Source organism: Cuculus canorus, chromosome 15 (genome assembly GCF_017976375.1).
Source record: "Cuculus canorus isolate bCucCan1 chromosome 15, bCucCan1.pri, whole genome shotgun sequence".
Lineage (NCBI taxonomy): Eukaryota > Metazoa > Chordata > Aves > Cuculiformes > Cuculidae > Cuculus > Cuculus canorus.
The window spans coordinates 15,466,954-15,483,033 of record NC_071415.1 but is presented as its reverse complement, the minus strand read 5'-3'; the positions used below and the strand labels follow the sequence as shown (position 1 = coordinate 15,483,033).

Here is a 16,080-nt window from a genome sequence, read left to right as displayed (position 1 = left end):
GCTACGGCAGGTTTGAGGGAATCTCAGCATGATTGTCACATCTCATTACTGGCAGCGGTGGGCTGTGCTGAGGTAAACAATACTGCCGTGTCTCCAGGTGAGGCAGGAATCAAACTCCACTAGCAGAGTGTCTAGAATGGTTGAAAAGAACCCCAGGGTATCCACATTCTGAGTCAAACATGAGTAATTCATCAGGAGTAGCGGATAAACGCCGTCTGGCTACCCAGTGATTCATCAGCTCCCACCAAAAGCTTTCAAAAAGACTTCGCTGTCTTTGGCTTCCCTCGGTTTCTGCACAGGGTTCCAACCACCATAATGCAGCGTTTTTAATTTACCTTCCCGTTTCCTGAGGAACAGCTTTGTTCTGGGAAATTAATTTTTTCTCTCCTTGATGAAGTCGGAACAGAGGGAAAACACGCTGGATGTTTCAGATGTAATCCCATTTTTGCAGCAGAATAACTAGGAATAGCATTAGATTTTTAACCGCAAAGTATGCGGCTATGTGTTAAATGTTATTTTGTGGGAATGTTTTTTAATAATTGTTGATCAAGACTTCCAGCTTTAGCTGGTGCTGGGTCACATATAGTTTCGGGATTAAATATAATCAAGGATTTCCTGAACTGGGTAATCAGTTCAGCCTGTAAGATGTTTCCATAACAGTCAAGCGTGGTTACACGGCTATGGTTTGGAGCATCCGTGTTAGGTCACATCTCACATTTCTTGTTACCCCTCCATAGCCCTTGCAGGTCACATGGTGCTGCTACAGCGCATCCTGTGTGCTCTTTATGTTTGCTTCAGAAGATACGAGTAGTAGTTGAACTCTCTGACCCAGGTTGTATTTACTGAGAGCACAGAAACACCAGTGAAGCAAAAAAAAAAACAGGGTTATTTGTCTCAAAATTTCCTGGTTCTGCTGTAAGCCACTATGCAGCACCCAGGAGCACATCTGCTGTTGGACCAAGAGCCTGGAAAAAGAAAATAGCAAAAGTGCAGTGTCGTAAAGCTGTTGATGACCTTTCAGAACAACTAATTGAGTTATTAACTGCCAAACAAACACAAGTCCCAGGAGAGGCTGTGCCGGGAGCGTTCTGCGGATAGATCTCGCCTCTTTTATCTCACCTCTTTCATACTCTTAAGCTCTGAAATGGATATTGCTTAGCTTTCCTGCTAGAAAGCACATAATTGCCCGAGGTCAAAACGAAAGAGAAAACAAATGCACAAAATGCTGCATCCATGTAGATTGCATCAATCTAAATGGATCTGAGCTTGCATTACTGAAACCAGGAGATAGCTGAAAATTGGTTTCTTTAGGGGCAAAATTAGACCTCGAATGAAAAATATACCCCACTTTCTGGACTATTTGCATACTGACAGTGTTATATTTCTTAAGGAAATTACAAAAGTGACTGCAAGTAGGTGGTGTCGTATCGTTTACCAGATACGACAGTCGATAGTTATTGGCATCAGGCTTATGAAAATCTTCCTATCTTTATCATACCAATTCTCATACTAAGATTAACTCCAGAATCTGGAAATAAAGTTCCACCGTTGCCATTTGCAAAGTCACTGGTGCCATAGAATAGAGTTATATATTAATGTATGGTGGATTATCCATTCTCCAAAGGCAGTGAACCAGAAATGCAGTCATTCGTACTCAGCGCTCTTTCCATCTTCTCTCAACTTTTTCAGTGATTGTGCCTTTCTTCAGAAGGTAATTGGAGAAATGAAATCTGTGCTCTCAGGAGCAAATAATCCCCACTACAGACCATGATATATGATACTAATGAAGGGCTACAACCACTCAAAGAACTGGAGTGAGCCAGGAGTCTATACTCAGGTAAGTACTACGCAAAATATACCAGGAGGAGTTGAAAGTAGTCTCACCTAATCAGAAATAACATCTCCAGGTAAGCATAACCTCTTAAACGCTCTGAGAGATTAGTTTTTATTTAGTATTTGTTCAAATACTTTGTCTTCTCAAAAATGAAATATGTCATCTGACAATGTAAAAAAAAATAAATCTATAATGCCAGGGTTTAGTGCTCTTTCTTCACATGATTCTGACTTTTATGAAGGAAGGTGGACCAACAGAAAGCAGTTATAATTTTCTGGTTTGTGTCAAGCAGACTGAAGAAGGTACTTCTTTCTGTAAGAACATCTTCTGGGTCTGAGCCTGCAATCGCCGGCTCAGACCTAAGGGGAAAATAGAGCAGCAGCCAATTCTACAAGGATTTTACTGATTAACCACGAGTTCTGGAATCAGGGATTTTCTTTATGACCTGTTAAGGCCAGAGATAATAGACAATATGTTATAAGCAGATTATGAGAATAAAGAAAAAGCCTCCATCCAGATCTTCTTGTCCCTGAAGCCGAGTGCATTCCGAGTACTGCATTTCCATACATACTGCTCTAATTCACTCTTTTGCAAAGTGTTTTCATGGTAGTACACAACTACAAATGGTGTTTTGTGAAACTAAATGCAACTCTCTGTATTTAAGGACAATGTGATGTGGCAAAAGCATTAGTCTGGAAAAAAAATCAATAGTAGATGTGGAAAACCACCTCTGAGTTATTCATTATACTTTGTTATCCAACCAATAAAAGTCAAACGCTGGGGAGAGGAGGGGCAAATCTTTTTCTTGGACAAATGGAAGGTGGAGCAAATGGTGCAATGTGGAATATATTTCTAGTTAATGTTTATCGCTTTAGCAACAAAAGCAACAGTAAGGATGTTTATAACATCTCTTCTATATTGGCTAAATGTACAGATCTCTCACTCCTTCTTACTAGCAACTACTCTGCTCTTCGATTAGTTGTGTGTGATGGTTACATCTTCGATTCTGAGACAAAAAACAGGAACGAGAGGTGGCATCCATCATACAATCAAACCTGTGCTTGCTGTTAGTAGCCTCGTAGGGCTGTAGGGCTGGGAGAGATTACTGCGGTGCGTAAAACATGGGAATAGTGGGTACAACTCATGACAAGTTCTTGAGTTTGGGTGATTGGTGGGTGGGTTTTTTTTTGAACACTCAGCTATTCACAGTTTCAAATCCCTACTTTGGTGGGACAGAATAGGAATTGTCACCTCCAGGGTAATTCTCTGAGAAACCTGAGGATGAATGAAAAAATGGAGACTTAAAAAGGGTTAGCAGAGCTCTAGCTTACCCATAAGGAGAAATGGGATAAAAAGTCATAAAGAGGTGTTCTTGCTGCTCTGTATACATCTGTTCCATTTGGAAACAACAGCTCATCTGGGAATGGGCACATCATAATACTATTATTGATTTTCCTGTCTCTTGTAGGAGGAAAATAATCATTAAAAAAATAGTTCTGATGGTTATCATCTCCAAAAGCCCCCATACATCAGCTTTTCTGCCATGAAGATTTTACTTGAATTTCGAGTGTTGCGGTCCCCGTGGAGCATCCAGACACTCAGCAGATTATTCCACCAGTCTCATAAGACTTTTACGCCTTTAAATTTCTCAGATTATGAAGCTATCAGTCGTGGTGAACAGGAAGTACCCGAGCACTTCAACTTTGCAAGTGATGTACTGGACAAGTGGTCTCAAATAGAAAAGGTAGCATTTTTAACCCTCTAGATTCAGTATTCTTAATTCAACCCTGCCTCTACCCCCAAAATCAAATCTAAAGGATCACTGGCTTCAGTGGGATCAGAACTTCTGTTTCTATTTTAACATAATCTTACATTGCAGAGAAAGGAGAGGCAATTTGCTTTAGCATCAGAGGGGACAGGTGCTTTGTGACTGATTCAGCAGTGTGTGTAGTGCTGGGTTCCTAAAAGCCTTTAAGTAAGTTTGAGCATTGCAAATCAGGTATACACACCAACTCGCCAACTGAAGCCTGCCTTGGAAAGGGGCTCTTTTAAACAAAACGTGCTTAAATCCCTGCCTTAGAATATGTAACACTATCAGATTCTACTGCCTGGAGCACCCCAAAAACTCAGCAAGTCAGTCTCAGAAGTAACTATGTTCCCTTGTATCGTATACAGGAACGAAAGGGACCATCAAATCCAGCTTTGTGGTGGATAAATGGAAAAGGAGATGAAATTAAATGGAGCTTTGAAGAGCTGAGCTTCCTTTCCCAAAAAGCAGCCGGTGTGCTCTCTGGGCCATGTAATCTTCAAAAAGGAGACCGTGTTTTAGTGATTCTACCCCGAATCCCAGAGTGGTGGCTGCTGCAAGTGGCTTGTATGCGAACAGGTGAATTGTACAATTCCTAATGTTTCGTAGATTGTTACCTTATAGGCCAAAAGTTGGTTAACAATTCATTTAACAATTACATTTCTTATTTGATTTCATAGCTTGAACATTTGGCAAGCAAAAGGGCTGACAGGGGTAGTCCCTTATAACTGATGGAATTACCGTCATCATTTTTCTTCCACTTTCCATCGCTTGTGTTGATTGTATTAAATCAATTTGGTTTAACTTCAACATACTTAAGTTAAATCTGCTACTGTTAACTGCTCCAAAGTTATTCTTTCTACTTACATGATGCCTGGAGCAAAGGATCTCATAGAAACAGAAGCTATTCCGTACTTCAGATCTCCACGTCTGTATTCCCGTGCAGACGCGTGGGATTTGTTTCCCTTTCTTCTTATTTCTGGATTGAATGGTGCTGGTATTCAACAAATCAAGAGGAGCTATGAGGTGATCAGGACTGAAAGTGAAAAATACCTAATGAATTTCCAATCTTATTGCACTTTCAGGTGTTATCATCATCCCAGGAACAACACAACTGACAGCACAAGACATTTGCTATAGATTACAGGCTTCCAAGGCTAAGTGCGTTATCACAACTGATGTGCTTGCTCCTGTGGTGGACTCAGTTGCATCTAAGTGCCAGTATCTGAAAACAAAGTTAATGGTATCTGAAAGCAGCAGAGCCCAGTGGCTGAACTTCAGTGACTTGCTCAAGTGAGTGCCTTCTACCGTAACTCCATCATTGTTATCTCTGGTGTAAAATTTCTGCTGTTGTTCAAACACACTTGTGCACTTGTCTCTTATTAGCAAACTAGGTACCTATGAGGGGATGGGGAAGAAGGCAGGTTAGCCTTTTTTCTGTGAAGAAAGGAAATACTTGGGAATAGCCAAATTGCTAATTGAAAAATAAGTGCAGTCTTACGATGTCTAGGTTTTTTGTATATGACCATGAAATAATACAGGAAAATGGACAGAAAAGCCTCTTTTATTGACAGCTATGGCCTATTTACTCTCTAAAGCTAAAAAAAACCTATTCTATACAAATTATTACAATACATCTTCCTAAAACTTGCTGATAATAGGGCTAATGACAATAGCTTTTCACTGTGAAAGGCTAAAAAAAGGGGGCTGTGAAGTGAACCTTTTGTGTTTAGGAATTCGCTGGCCTCACTGCTGAAAAGCAGCTACTGAAATGGCATCCAACAGACAGCTCTTCACCGAGCGCCTGGGACTGTGGAAGGGGTGGAGAGGCAAATTGGAGAAGGGAAGCAGATACCCTGCTGCAATCTGCTCGAGGCCCTACTGTGATTTTGCCACCTGCTATTTTGATAAAAGCAGCTATGTAGCTAAAACCATTCTTTCAAGGTGGGATCCGAGCTCCTCAGTCACTTCAGTTGCTTTCTAAGATGTACCACGTGTTCTCAAAACCACGCCTGTCTGCACGAGCACCGCCTGTGCAGCTCACTGTGCAGCCTCGCTGTATGCCCACCTGCTTCTTCGAACAATTGCCCCCTTCGGTGTCACTGAACTGGAAGAGAGAGGAAACGGTAACACCGCATTCGCAAACCTCCTAGAGCTACAGAAACATTGTCAGCTTGATTTGATGAATCCTCTTTCATGCTGGGCTAATAGTCTATGCCTCAGTTCCACGTCAGAAGGTAAAACAGATCTGATAAAACCTAATTATTGTGTGGAACTGCCTCAGTCCTGCGGAGGCTGTCACTGGTGGCATGTTGGCTCTCTGGTTTCCCCCGGTGGCTGCTGGCTGGCTCCAGTGTTGCTCTGCTGTCAGCCCAACAGTCTTCCCAGAGCTCCGGGCTGCTGTCCTTCCCTGCTCGCTGTCTCGCCAGGTCACTGGCAGCCTACCCACCCAGTGGGCTAATTGCCTGGACTTCCCAGCTCCCGTGTCCTCGGGTGCCTTAGCTGACTGCTTAGCTGGTCGGGAGGCTGCGAGTGAGGGCTCCCGGGGCTCCTGCCAGCCGGCACGGAGAGGTGGACGGCCCGGGGAGACAGAGCCCATGCCCAACCTTGCAGGCATGGGCAATGTTTGCATGCCAAGGAAAACCTTTCGGAACATCAGTCCTGACAGAGAAAAAGAAACTGTTTTGCCTTCTCTTTCTAGTAAGAGAGCCAGCTGGCATTTTTACTTTGGAGAAGATGGACATGGGGAATAAAGAGCAAGACCAGCAACAATTTAATACAGAACTAGCAGTGCAAGAGTTGGGAATCTCAGTAGTTTCTTATCTTTCGCATCTCATTATAGAAACAATCCTGCATCTATTGGGCACAAAGGCTCCAAGCTAAGTGTGCTGAATAACAGCAGCCACTATTTCATACAACCTTTTGTTTTTCCTTAAGGGCTTCCCCTGCTGTCCATAACTGCGTGAAGACAAAAAGCCAGGATCCAATGGCAATCTATTTTACCAGTGGTGCCACAGGCTCTCCAAAAATGGTTGAACATTCCTATGGAAGCTTTGGTCTGGGTTTTTTTCTCTGTGGAAGGTAAAGTATCCAGCTAATTATGCCTTTACAGCTTGAAGTTTGCTTGTGAAGAGTTTTGTATGTGATAAAATTCTGTAGATAGTGAGCCTCCCACTATACTCTGTGTCTTTTCTTTCAGTCTCCTCAGCTGAATTGTACCCAGGAAGCAAGGATCTTGTTTGATGTGGTATATGGCTCCATTTTAGAAATTACTTGCCTGATAATCCAGGCTAAGTAATGAGTTAGGATACTGCTTGATTTTCTTTGTCTTCGCCATCAATATAAAAGCTCGGCAAAAGGCATTTATTTGAGCTCTTGGGTTTCAGATCAAATCTCCCATGCCTTTATAAGAAAAAAAAATAAAACCAAAAACTCCTCACATTCTTAATTTCTACTTACAGCCTCCCTTATATTGGTCACCTTTGCCTTCAACAGATACTGGATGAGCTTGACTCCCTCAGACATCATGTGGAACGTGTCAGACACTGCCTGGGTAAAGGCAGCCATTGGAAGCGTTTTTGGTCCATGGTTCCAGGGCACGTGTGTTTTTGTACATGCCATGCCACAGTTTGATCCAAGAGCAGTCTTAGATGTAAGAACACCATGCTCACAATGAACAGTTACTCATATTTCATGTTGTTTTCCAGGCAGGCCACAAAACTAAGCCTCTTAGGTTTATGGGATTAACTGTTTTAAGATGGCATAACCACAAGGTGGTTGTTCTTTGACTAGGAATATAATACAGGAAGGATTTTGCAGCCTGACTCCTTTGGGCACAGGATATTAGCAGCTGCTTCTCATCAGTAGGAGTTACTGGTGTTATTTAAACCTCTCCCCTACTGTATTTCCTTATTGTAATGATAAATGAGCTGAATAACTTGTAAATTAATATTTTAATCACACTGCTGTGACCCTTAAGAAGGGCAAGTCATTGCTGGAAGACACTGAAGCTATGAGATTGGCTTGTTCTTGAAAGAAATTATTTTCAAAGTCTTTAGTTTTAAACTGGCTCAAAGCACCTGCATGGTAAAGCGTACACTCCTAACATGTGGGGGTTATTTGGGGTTTTAATCCCATCCCATCTCATCCCCTTTCCAAAACAGTAGTTGCCAGTTCGGTTTTCCTTTTTTGTATAAATTTCTCAGCTTTGCAAACACCTGATTGCAATGCACAGAGGCACAAAATGAAGTTTTGTAGTAGAGACTGCTTTACTTGTGGTGTGGCTGGAGCGAATGCTGGTGAATGGGAGGGCTTCCTCTTGATTTTTTTCTTGCTATCTGTCCCCCTCTCTCAGAAAATTTTTATTGTAGGCAGAAGTGAGGTTTAAGAAAAAAAGTAAGGCTTAGTTCCACCGGAGCGACTGTGAATCATCTGCTGGTGTTCGGTGTGAGCAATAAAGATGTGTCAGAAAACAGAGGCTCAACAGAGAGCTTTATTTTTCTAGCAAGTCACTCATGCCCTCTGTTCTGTCCCAAGTGAAGCAGGATATAGAAATTTGCCAGTCCGAACCAACTTTTTAACACAGCATTACTCACAACTCAACCAGAGCTCATGGAGACTTGGCTCTGTGTGTCAGGCCCTTTGTCAGGACAGCGAGGAAATTGCAGCATGTCTAAAGATTTGTGACAGTCTGTTCCAGAAAGCGTGAGGCTAAATAAAAGGTTGTCATAGGCAAAACGGTCAACAAAAACCTGTAATTTTAGGTGCCTCCATTCTGAGGTGCCTCACTTTGTCCTGGATGGGGCTTTACTGAAGTACCCTGCAAAACCCACCCTGCACTTCCAGGGCTGGGGTTTTCTGCCAAGGAGGGGGTGGTCCATGTGCTTCAAGGGAGCATCAGGACAAATTAGGTTCACCGGCGATTTACCACAGTCAGTGTATCACCTCTTCAGCTGATGTTCGGGGCACTGTAACATCTTTCCTGAACACTCACAGTGACAGCAATTACTCTGCTTTCCACGTAAGTGAGGTTGTGCTCAGGTCATTTGTAATTTGTGCCCTAGCGCGGAACAAAAAGGAATAGCTAGCAGCAAGATTTTCCCCAAGACAATATTGTTTAACCCTCTTTTCTCCTTTCTTCAATTGGCCAGACTTTGTGCAGATATCCAGTGACCACTTTGTGCAGCGCGCCAACGGCCTACCGCATGCTGGTACAGCACGACCTCGCCAGGTACTGTGCGTCTGTTAACAAGTGCCCGTGCCACGTCTCTTCAAGCTATTGCCTGGCTCTCTAACGGTGATTTCTATGGGCCCTTATACATTTAAACTCTTAGAGTGGGGGACATTCTGTATTGCAGGCAGGGCCTCGTCCTTAGCAGAACAGCAAGAGGTAACAAAATCCATCCCTCGGGCACCTCCAACTCAGAGCAAATTTTGCCCTGAGGTGTTACAGATAGTAAATACAGAGACCAGTATTCAGTGCTTGAAGGCACATGTGTGCCTGCACTGCCACCAGTCCTCTGCATCTTTGCAGCTCCGATGTTTTGGCAGCCCCTTTCCAGCTCTGCTCCAGTTGGGGCTCTAGGCTTTCTCTCAAACCTTAACCCTCAGAGAGTCTGGTGTGCCCTTAAGTCATGGGTTGGACACACGGATGTCAGGGAAAGCAGAATTTGTCCGTTTGTGTCCTCTGATCTCAGCAATGTCCTCTTTCTATGAAGGTATTCATTCAAGACACTGAAGCACTGTTTGTCTGGAGGGGAACCACTCAACCCAGAAGTGATGACACAGTGGAAAAAACAAACCGGCCTGACTATCTATGAAGGCTATGGCCAAACGGAACTTGTACGTTCAGCTTTTTTATAAAGGGTTACAACTCAGCTGTCACTTAGGAGACTTTGATATCTCATTCCTCTTGGTAAATGTGGGGCTTGGCCACATATGACTAAAAAGAAAGATTAACATATCAGGCAATTGCCTACAAGAGGGTTCATTGTTTTGCTCAGAATCCCATCTTGGTTATGATAATGCTTCTAAGGCTATTTCGGCTGTAAAACATCTTGAACTTTTGGTCAAAGACTCTCAGTGAAGTTCACAAATGCTCTGGCTCATACAGATGGAAGATCTAGATCTTACGCTAGCATAACAGTGGGCATAGTAGAAGAACAGGAATAGTCTTAGGAATGACAGTGAAAAACACCTGGGCTGGTTGTTTGTCTCTTCCAACAGGGAATGATATGTGCAAACACGAAAGGGATGAAAATTAAGCCAGGTTCCTTGGGAAAGGCAGCTCCCCCCTATGATGTTCAGGTATGGTGATCCTCTTTTCTGTTTGCTGTTGATTTCATAGGAAGTAAAATACAAGAGAGTAGAAGACGCTGTACAAGTTTCAGTCCCTACAGTGATATTCAGAGCAGGCTGACTTGGTTGCATTAGCTGTTGGCTGCTGGTTAGTTTTAGAACACGGCTCTCTTAAAATGGGAAGTTATCATCAGCCATTTGCCTTTTCTTTTGCAGATTATAGATGAAAATGGCAGTGTTCTGCCTCCTGGGAAAGAAGGAGACATTGCTATCAAAATGGATGCCAAGCGCCCATTTACTTTTTTCACTAGATATGTGGTAAGCCAAAAGTGGATTTCCGGAGAGCCATTCCAGGCCTGCAGCATGGGATGCATTTATACCAACCAGAGCAGGTGCAACACCAAAGAACTGTGGCTCTTCCCAGCTTGATGGTGTTCTGACTTAGGAAAGTTGCCTTCTCTCCCCAATTCTTCTGCAGACCTACTGTGGGATCTTCAGTTCTATATCTGCCCTTGTGATAAGTATTCCACTCTGGAAAAAAACAAGCACGAGCTCTTACATTCTTGAGGCAAAAAACAAGCAGTGAAAGATACTATGGGTAGTTTCCAAAGAGGCAAAACTCATCTCTAACCTTAAGGCTCCTCAATATTTAAATATTGAAATATCTAATAAAGTATTTAATTGTTGCTCGTTCAACAGGATGATCCAGTGAAAACTGCTGCCGTAATCCGGGGGAACTTCTATATCACTGGAGACAGAGGGACCATGGATGAGGATGGATACATATGGTTTATGGGGAGATCTGATGATGTCATCATCTCCTCTGGGTTTGTAGATTTCAGTTAAAATGCCAAGAAATGTCTTAAAAACCCAACCATTTACCTCTCACCTACTAAGTATTTAATTTCTCTCTCCCAGGTATCGTATTGGGCCATTTGAAATAGAGAGTGCCCTGATACAGCACCCAGCCGTCGCCGAGTCAGCTGTTGTCAGCAGCCCGGACCCCGTCAGAGGAGAGGTAGCGGTCACTCTCCCACTCATAAAGTGCCTTATGGGACAGAGCTTACACTCAATTCCCACTGCACTCCTAAGACTTTTAATATAGCTATACAAACCTCTCCATCACTTTACCGAAGTAGTTCATCTATCCCACAGTCCTTTTTTTTTTTAAAAAAAAAAAGTGAAACTGTAACACTCAGTTTCCTAAACAAGACACAACAAGACAAGAGTATAAAGATGACTCTAGTGAAGAACTGATCTGTACACTTTGGCCCACTGCCTGGAGAATTGTATTTTTAACTTTAACAACATATGTTTAGAGAAAAGGCCTGAGCACCTAGAGACTGGAATACAGTCCTTTACAGAACACTTACAAATTTGGAAGCAGAGTTTGAAACTTTTATCAGGTATTACTCAGGACCTTTACTAATGTAAGGCAGAAACAGTCTTTCATCCTAATGTTAAATTTTCTTACCAAAAGCAAATTTTGCTCTACTGTGCAGATAAGGCAAGCCTGTACACAGACAGTATTCAGTTACTCTCAATTAACTGCCTCATTTGGTATGTACCTCTCATTTAATTAATGCTGTGGGGTTTATTTATTTTCCCTTTGTAGGTTGTAAAAGCTTTTGTGGTCTTGTCACCTTCCTCTGAGTCACAGGATCTGAAGAAACTGGCCTGTGATTTGCAAGATCACGTCAAGAGAGTCACTGCTCCATACAAGTACCCCAGGAAGGCAAGTAAACAAGCATGTAATAAAAAATATCCCCAATGCCTATTGCAACCGCTGGGAAGCTAGAAACACAAAAATCACTCAGTTTAAATGCAGTAACAAACAAAAATAGCTCAGATAAGTGCTGTGCGAGAAAAATGACAAGTATTATTTTAAAGATTATTTTGGAAAATAATAGGTACAACACAATTTAAAACCAAATTGGAGTTACTTCCCCAGTCACCAAATTCTTATTTAAATTAAGTAGGATGGAGACCTTTGCTGTTCTGAAAAAAATATTTATAAATGAAGTCTGATCATTTTACTTTTTCCTCTCTTGAATCAGATTGAATTTGTCCAGCAGCTGCCAAAAACAATCACTGGGAAAATCAGACGGAATGAACTGAGGAACAAGGAGTGGGGACACATGTAGTTTTGATAAGTAATCTAAAAACAAACCTATCCTTACCCATTTAATTCATGATGGAGCTTTCCTATTACAATCATAACACAGGATGATATTTCACCCACGAGGCAGTGATTATGTAATAAAGCACAAGGTTTAAAAACTCCAGCTGTACATTTTTTAAACGCTTGCGTTCTCGTTTAACAAAAATCAAACCTACTTAGCAAGGCATATGCAGACCCATCTTCCAGGCACCTAATGCTTTTCAGAATGACAGTACAAGCAGAAGTACGTGATTAGCAGGTGAAGGAGCGCTCTGTTCATTCTCTGATATTTTAACTCATGAGAGACTTACTAATGAGAAAATCATTATAGTATGTAGCGAAGTTCCAGACATGGCCATAGAACTTGAATGTAGGTCCTGTACACACATGAATGAGAAGGGAAAAAAAAAATCCACAAACCATCCATGAATCTATCTTTGTCCTTATTCAGTTAAGCAGACTGTCTTGAATTGTGATCACCTACATCAGCCACCAATGAACATTCACTGATGGCCTTTGGGTCTCAGATGATTCCTATGGGTGACCTAAACATTGCTGGGCTTAATCAACACAAAAGGCTTTAAAATTTAAAGAAAACACTGACAGAGGTAAGAAAGCAGAATTTTAATACACAGGATGGCAAGAAAGACAGGACTGGGGAAAAATGTTGCATTTTCCAACTTCTAGAACAACTTTGAGAGAAGAGGAAAATATAAATAAAACACTGTTGAGAGAGTTGAACACATCCTTTTCATTAATCCAAAACAAATAATAAGATGAAGGGGTTTTTTATCATTAGCAATCCACAGGCTTTTGTGTTAGAAATGAAATACTAAAGCTAGATGGTTGTACAGGAAGCATACTCTAAAACCCTACTGGAAAGCAGTTTATGGCTGCACTGGTTTTGGTTGTCTTTTTAAGTCAAAAAAGTTGCCATAACAAATGGAAAAAAGAAAAACTCACTAACATTACTTTCAATCTGAAGCAAAATTAATAGTGTAAGGCTAAAACTACCAGAAATTAAACTTAATTTCCCTATCTAGTATGGTATAACAGAGAATTTCTTTCATAAGAAGTTTCCAAGCAGTATTTAAATTCAATTTTGAAACTTAAGAAAAAAATAAAAACAAAGGAAGACTTAATAACACTCCCACCCCCAAGGATGAAGTCTTTGGAAAGAGCAGCAAAAGGTTATTTGCAGGAAACTGCTCAAGAGGATTCTGTTCAGTGACAACAGCGTTTCCTATAAACCCAGAACTGCTGTATACACAGCTAATGTAAACACAAAAGTAGTTTTAGCTAAAACTATCTCCAATGCCTGCACTGTACTTCTACTGTTCTAGAACAGTCAAATCTATTACTCTAAATCGTCATAGTATTCAAGTATTTTGAGCATAACAGTTCTTCCCATTCACTTTCAAGACTTGGCGTACCCTTGTAGGACAATGCATATATATATATATGTGTGTGTATAAAACCCTCCATCATATAGAAAACGAACAGCTTTAGCTTATTCTGTTGTTCGCACAGAAAAACATCAGTTATGCAGTCATACAAGTTGTTGGATCACCTCCTTAAAAACCCTCTGTAAGTAACTGTCTTTTTCAGATCTCTCACTTGTGTCAATACTTTCCGACAGAGCCGATTCTGCACTGCCTTTTGCCGTCTGTAGCCGCCAGATGGAACAACAGTCACTGTATGTCAGAATGGCCACATTTACATAGGCATGCACACACTCCAGCTTTTTGCTAGGTAAAGGCAATGCAGAACAAAGCCATAAAAGAATGACAGCAAGCTTCACCTGAAACCTTGTTTCTCCTTGATTCTTGTTCACTTGTTTTACTTCATTTGAGCTCTTCTCCTTCTCCGTGGTTGTTCTCTTGTTTTACTTCATTTGAGCTCTTCTCCTTCTCCTCCTCCTCCTCCACAGTTTCTGGTTTTACTAGCTCCGAGTTCTGTTCTTCTGTCAGACTTGATGGGTTTTGTTGTGTGTCTTCTTTGCTCTTCACCACCTCCTGTAGATTGTACTTTCTAAACAGAACATAGTCTCTCACCACACTCAAGCAACAGACGCTTTTTATTATTTCCACCACAATTGTATATTGTGGGTTATTAAGATCGACTTTGTTTTCTGGATTGAGGCTTCCCACAATTCCTGTAAAACAAGATGTAGTTTAAAAGATGCTGGAAAAGCCATTTCAGAGCATGAGCGTACCCTGTTGAAAGGATAAAAGTTAAATGAGAGAAGGCAACATCCCCCTTAGTTGTAACCAATTACTCATTTTTGTAATTGCTTAAAATACCAGAACAGAGCAGGATTCTTAGAAAATACCACCAGTAGGACTGATGTAACTGAAATACTATCCCACTGCAATTACAAAACACAAAATACTTCAGTAAGGTGGAGCTATAAGTCATACATTCAATGTAGAAACAGTAACACATTATTTCAATACAACATTGAAAGTTACAGCAGTCATTTCAAAGCACCTACAACTGACACTCCAAACTGTAATCAACGCTGTACTCTCTGCTGGTTTTTTTCTCTTAAGACATCAATGCCAACAATGAATACTAATGTAAAGCTCTTTTAAGTCTTACAGAAGCTTTTGTAATTCAACATAGAGATTTTAAGCAACAGATCCATATGCCCATTAAGACCATGCTAAGCGTGCAGTTGTGGGCTGCTTATAGATTTGTGCTTACTTTTATGTGAAATCCATACATACCTGCCAATTCCTTAATTACTTCTTCCCTACTCATATGACTGTTATTACGAGCTTTGTAAACAATCTGAAAAGTACCCTTCTTAGGGGCTTTAAACCAAGGCTCAAAAAACGTTTCCGTGTATTTTTTCATATCTTCCATAAAAGCCTTGCAAGTTCCAGAAACGGGCAGCATGCGCAGAATGACTCTTGTTTTCTTCTTTTTAGTGGCATGCATATCCTTTAATATATGGTGCACCAGGTTCTCAGGTTCTACAACAAAAACAACTACGTATGAGAAACAAATTGAAGGCGCTTCCTCCCTTCTTCCCCCCTCTAAATAAAAAGCAGGGAAAATGCAGCCTCAAATCCTGTTCTGTGGCGTTATTTTACAACACCAAAACTGGATAATGAAAGATTATTTTGTCAAAGCATATTCCTCTACCTTTATTGACTCTACTACTGACAAAATGTGGTGAAAATACCAAAGGGAAGGGGAAACCCAGTATTTGTTTGGTATGCATGAGTTTCTTGGAAGTCACACTCTGTGATCTGGTGCTAACACTGTTCAGAGCAGTTTATTCCCACAGCATTCCCACCTATGCCCTGGGTTCTGATGAAGACCACATTGTTGGCACCGCTCTCCACCGACTGGAACCGCCGCAGCTTCTGCTCCGTTAGGGTGCGGATCTGGCCGACCTCCTTCTTCAGGGCAGCCTCAACATCATCCTCATCCTCCTCCCTCTCGCTTCCAGACAGCCGCTCCTCGGGATCTGAAAACTTCACACAAAGCACATCTCCTGTTCGGTGGGTACCAAAGCCACAGCGCCCACAACCGAAAAACCAGCAGCGAGGCCGCCCCGGGCCGGGAGGGGCTCATCCCCGGCCACCCCGCGGGGCTGCGCTGGGCCCTCCTCACAGACACCGTGCGTGGTGGCCGCGGACAGGCCTCTCACACGCAGGAAGGGACAGGAGGCCTCGCGGCGCCTCTCTCCCCGCCAGGCAGCGGCCCCGGCCCCGCACGCACCTGCTCGGGCCCGTAGAGCCGGTCCCCGTACTCGCCGAGGAGGCTGTAGGCCTCCCCCACGCACTTGCGCTCGTTCATGTTGCAGGTGATGAGGATGCCGCGCATGCCGGCCTCCAGCTGCCGCCCGCCGCCGCGGGGCCGCTTGGCCCGCCCGGCCGCGAAGTGACCCTTGGGCCGCCGCTTCCGCGCCTCCGCCGCGGCCATCGAACCCGCCCGCCGCCGCGCCGCGCGATGGCGTCACCGCCGCGA

The 16,080-nt window shown here is 42.5% G+C and overlaps 3 protein-coding genes across 4 annotated transcripts in view; 2 read left to right on the top strand and 1 right to left on the bottom strand.

Annotated features, from left to right (window-relative positions):
* LOC104063781 (acyl-coenzyme A synthetase ACSM4, mitochondrial) overlaps nucleotides 1-1,838 on the top strand; it is a 17,808-nt gene extending 15,970 nt beyond the window's left edge. The window contains exon 16 of the mRNA XM_009566043.2: nucleotides 1,690-1,838. The gene's annotated coding sequence lies outside the window, so the exon portion shown is untranslated. The remainder of the gene's footprint in view (nucleotides 1-1,689) is intronic.
* LOC104063780 (acyl-coenzyme A synthetase ACSM4, mitochondrial-like) lies at nucleotides 1,699-13,607 on the top strand. Its single transcript, XM_009566042.2, has 14 exons — nucleotides 1,699-1,837; nucleotides 3,303-3,578; nucleotides 4,010-4,220; nucleotides 4,727-4,934; nucleotides 6,579-6,722; nucleotides 7,137-7,293; nucleotides 8,792-8,871; nucleotides 9,359-9,482; nucleotides 9,867-9,947; nucleotides 10,155-10,256; nucleotides 10,638-10,765; nucleotides 10,857-10,956; nucleotides 11,554-11,673; nucleotides 11,996-13,607. The coding sequence occupies exons 2-14, from the start codon at nucleotides 3,378-3,380 to the stop codon at nucleotides 12,080-12,082; spliced, it is 1,743 nt and encodes a 580-aa protein (XP_009564337.2). The 5' UTR covers nucleotides 1,699-1,837; nucleotides 3,303-3,377; the 3' UTR covers nucleotides 12,083-13,607.
* THUMPD1 (THUMP domain containing 1) lies at nucleotides 10,263-16,080 on the bottom strand. Of its 2 annotated transcripts, XM_054080372.1 has the most exons (5): nucleotides 15,832-16,080; nucleotides 15,404-15,584; nucleotides 14,829-15,077; nucleotides 13,901-14,254; nucleotides 10,263-10,469 (listed from the first exon to the last, which is right to left on the bottom strand). In XM_054080372.1, the coding sequence occupies exons 1-4, from the start codon at nucleotides 16,033-16,035 to the stop codon at nucleotides 13,944-13,946; spliced, it is 945 nt and encodes a 314-aa protein (XP_053936347.1). In that variant the 5' UTR covers nucleotides 16,036-16,080; the 3' UTR covers nucleotides 10,263-10,469; nucleotides 13,901-13,943. The 2 variants fall into 2 exon arrangements, with proteins under 2 accessions (XP_053936347.1, XP_053936346.1); XM_054080371.1 differs by lacking the exon at nucleotides 10,263-10,469 and having other exon boundaries at nucleotides 13,808-14,254.